At 37.1% G+C, this 4,495-nt stretch overlaps 1 protein-coding gene across 1 annotated transcript; it reads right to left on the bottom strand.

The window, feature by feature from the left end:
* Positions 1-448: 448 nt before the first annotated feature.
* Positions 449-2,252, bottom strand: LOC128739806 (probable cytochrome P450 313a4). The gene is made up of 5 exons (XM_053835308.1): positions 1,901-2,252; positions 1,656-1,834; positions 1,172-1,345; positions 688-1,111; positions 449-624 (listed from the first exon to the last, which is right to left on the bottom strand). Exons 1-5 carry the CDS (start codon positions 2,250-2,252, stop codon positions 449-451), a joined length of 1,305 nt encoding a protein of 434 aa, XP_053691283.1.
* Positions 2,253-4,495: the final 2,243 nt, after the last annotated feature.

Genomic DNA, 4,495 nt, shown 5'->3' with positions numbered 1-4,495 from the left:
TGCTAGGTGGCATATTTCTGTGATGCAGGTTCTCGTAAAATTATGAAATGGGCTAATTTCTTAGATTAAATAAAACTAGTTTTGAATGGCAATGCATTTAACATTTAGCATGCTAAGCAATCTTTAAAAAACATTGTATTTTCACTGAATCATTGATTTCACTTTCTGAAAAATCTAGAAACTACATTCAAACTAGACTAAATATGGATGTTCAAACGATCAATTTTGTTACGAAATATTCTGTACTATCCTACTCACAAATTCGTTAGATTAAATAAATAGGTTATTTTGGATGTTCAATCGTGTTAATATAAGAGATGAAGTATGAATTCTGCATTTTATAATACGTTTTGAAGTTATTTCATAATAATTCTCGTTCATTATTCAAGTTGATGTTGGGTTGTATATCAATAGTCAAGGGCCTATTCAATGATTTATATAATCTTAGTCACATTACTGGCAGTGCCACACGACGTTCCACAAGTAAACCTGGTTCTTCAGAAAATTTTAGCAAAGCGTCGAACTTTAATCGCAAGTCCTTAAGACACAAATCACTTTTAAATCGAAAATTTATCAGCAAGTGCACGACCATTATTTTCATGCTAATCATAGCGTATCGATAGCCTATAATAAAAAACAAAAAAGAAACTCAGCATTCCAAAACTATGCTCTACATTTCAAACCCACCGATACAGTTCCGGTTACCGCCACTAAAAGGAAGATATGCAAATGGATGCCGTCGCTCGATGCGTTCTTCAGAGAAATTTTCCGGATTAAAATCTTCCGCGTCAGGTCCCCAAAGATCCTTGCGTCGATGCAAATTATAAATACTCATTTGAAGCGTGGTACCAGTGGGAATCATGATACCATCCAGTTCGATATCGCCTGTCGTTTGTCGCAAAATAATCGGCACTGCTGGAAAATGTCTAAGGCTTTCTTTGATAAACATTTCTGTGTATTGCAGCTGTGCCAATCTTTTTGGAGTAAAATCCAGATTGCTATCGGACGGAAATGCTTCTTTAATTTCACGGTACACTTTTTCCTGAAGATGTGGGTAAATACCAAACAACTGTGCAATGAATCCCATTGTAGTTCCGGTAGTGTCACTACCCTGCATGAAAATTAAAAATAAACATTATCTAATACAAGCAGAAAGCGATGTTGAACATACCGCAGTCATCATTATGATTACATTATGATGCAGCTCAATGTCACTAAGAATCTTCTGACCGTGAAGATCTAATAATTGATCTATAAACATTTTTGGTTTCCGATAATCGTCCTGGTCACCATCCTCAGATATCTTTGAACGTTCCGCCCTTTTAATCAAGGCGTTTTGAAATACCTGTGAAAAGTTTTAGTTAAATATTTTGTTTTTAACAGTGGCATTTTGTCAGCTACCTTATCAATAAATTTTAAAATTTCTTCTCGCATGGCTTCTTCCATCTTAAAATCCTTCGTCAGTCGGTAGATAGATTCAAAGTATGAAACAAGACTCAAAAAACGTTTCGATATGAACTCTATAACACTACATCTCAGAGTTTTTCTCTAATTTGATATGAAATTGAATGCGAAACCTACCCATTCATCAAGTAAGCAAATTTTTCTGCATCGGGGTCTTCATTGATGTCAGAACCAATTGTAGTGGCACAAACCATAGCCAGAGCACACCGAGTCGTTAAATTTGTTATCAGGATTTGTTCACCTGCCAGACACCGCGAAATATCTTTAACTAATCTCTGTGCGCAGCGGTCAAAAATCGGAATGAATCCATTTAAAATCTTTAGATTGAATGACGGGTTGAGTGCCTTACGCTGAGTTTTCCACAAATTAGCTATGATTGAATTTGAACATACGCGTAAAACAATTTCATTTCACAGAAAACTAAAAGTAAACTTACATTGTGCTATAAGAACGCTAAACTCTAATTTGAAGAAATCGTAAAAATGTGGCTTCTGTATGCATTGCGGATGTGTGAGTATTTTCTGAATTATACCCGGATCATTGGTGCTAATTAGCGGGAAAAACCCTAACCAGATCATAAACAGTTTGGCAGGATGACTCAACAAACTATTCACGTTATCGAACAGCTCCTCATCGGTTTTCCACAGTACCGACAATGCGTTTCCCACGAGTGGATAGTATGGCTGCGCCATCGGTAAATCCTTGGCGAAAGACATCCTTTGGCGAAAATTCGTATACGATATTATAGACACAACTAGTAGCACTAGCACAAGTATTTCAGCGATCATCGTTGAAGATTAAAACGACGATTTCACGACGATATCTCCTTGAAGTTCCAGGTATGACTGACCGATAGAGGAGAATGGAAACTAACTTTTATCATTTCATTTTATGTTAGGATAATAATATTATTAGAGATACGTCAAACTTAATAACATCAATTTCCTAGAATCGTTTCGTTCAAGTAATCAATGCGATAAAAACATTGAAGTAATGACACTATGTTATAGCAATATGCAACAAATTGTCAAGTTGCGCACACAATAAGTGTTTGATGGTAGACAGACACATTCATCTTAATGAAGTAGCTGTTTAATACTATATACCAGCAGTTAACTGAAATTGTTTTAGATTATTTATCGTGCAATTGACCATTAGTTGATTAATTGAAAATTAGACTAGAGTTGTACAATTTTGTAATGTGGAACAATATCTTTTGTTTAATTTTGAAATATTGTTATTTAGATCCTTTGATTAAACAACAAACTTAAATATTAAGAGTATTTTCCTATTAAATTTAAAACGAAATCTAGCTCATTCACATCGATCCTGTTAGTAACATTAGAATTTACAAAGTTAATGTTTTTGATGAACATTTTTAAAACATTATTTTTTGTCCCTCTTGATATGCGGTGATAGCATTGGTCGAATAAGATCATCGATGAAGAGCCGTGATGTAGGGATGGGAACTATCATTAAAAATCGTTATTGATAACTATCAGTAGTTTCAGTACGTTACTGATAACTATCAGTAAATATCAGTAATTTTACCCATCACGGCATTGTAGTAAAAAAATAGGCAATTGTAATAACTACATTATTCATTGTAATTTTACATTGTAATTTATCAGGTGAACTTCAAGGGGGCTCGCGCAACTGCCGACCAGATTTTTCCCATCCGACAGATCTTGCACAAATGTTGAGGATACATCATGTCCTCGGATCACACCTTAATTGATTTCAAAGCAACATACGATACAGTCCATCGCGACCAGCTATGGTACATAATGCACGAAACCCGTTTGCCGGATAAACTGACCCGACTAATCAGAGCTATATTGGAACGAGTGATGTGCTTCGCACGTCTCCGGGACACACTCGAGTCCCTTCGAGACTCGTCGAGGGTTGGGACAAGGTGACAGCTTATCCAGTATGCTGTTCAACGTCACTCTTGAGGCGGTGTTCCGATCAGCGAGTATCCAAACGCGTGGCATGATTTTCATCAAGGGTAGAAGTATATGAATCACGACATACTTTCACTGTTTGAGAATCCCAGAGACCCCCATCTATATCTGACGAAAGTCGGTAGGCTACGGTGGGCCGGGCACGTCGATAGGATGCCGAACGATAGAGCAACGACAACAGTTCTTTTCAACAACCCCACCGGCACCGGAAACACGAAGAATCAACATGCAAGATGGCTTGACCAAGTCGAAAGTGATTTATGACTTTTGAGACGACTGGGAAACTTGCGACGAATGGCCCAAGATCGAATTAAATAGAGACGACTGCTTGAAACAGCACGAGCCACCCCGGCTCTAGGCTGCTGACGACAACGACGATATATTGTGTCACTCTCGTCTATCGTACGCAACTACCTACCATTTATTTAATCCAACTGATTTTTCTAACTGGACGACGTAACTGTATCAGTAAGCATAAATAACTGCGAAACCTTACTGATACATAGTGATATTATTGCTTACTGATAACTATCAGAAATTAATGATAGTTTTCCCATCCCTACCGTGATGACTATCCTACGAGCGGCGTTGTCAACCTCCGCTGCATGTATGCCCAAGCTACCGCTACTCGCGGACAGTCGCAGAATTTATGTTCCAAACTCTCTAAATTTAAATCGTTTGTTTGAGAAACCCCACAAATGCCATTTGACATGAGTCATTTTTTATGGGTTTTTGACAGTTTTGAATCCTCGGGGATTCGTACATCTTCTCTCAATTTCTGGACAAATGTTGGTTCCAGAAGCCCCTTTTAGTTGGAGTTGAAAATATCTCGAGAAAATCAAGTTTATATTATTTTCCCACAATTGTGTCATATGCACATGTAGGGTTTCTTAAACAAACGATTCATTCAGGGTAAATTAAGTGGATTAGTGCTTGAATTAGTGTAAATTAGTGGACCCTTTAGTGGTTGAGTTGTTTTCTTCTATGAATTATGTTGAACTAGTAACGCTAAACTCTATATGTTACGCATTTTCCAAAACTAATTGGAATATCCGTTTTCCTTTTAT

Source organism: Sabethes cyaneus, chromosome 3 (assembly GCF_943734655.1).
Source record: "Sabethes cyaneus chromosome 3, idSabCyanKW18_F2, whole genome shotgun sequence".
NCBI lineage: Eukaryota > Metazoa > Arthropoda > Insecta > Diptera > Culicidae > Sabethes > Sabethes cyaneus.
Note: the sequence above shows the minus strand (reverse complement) of the source record. Positions and strands in the feature narration are given on the sequence as shown.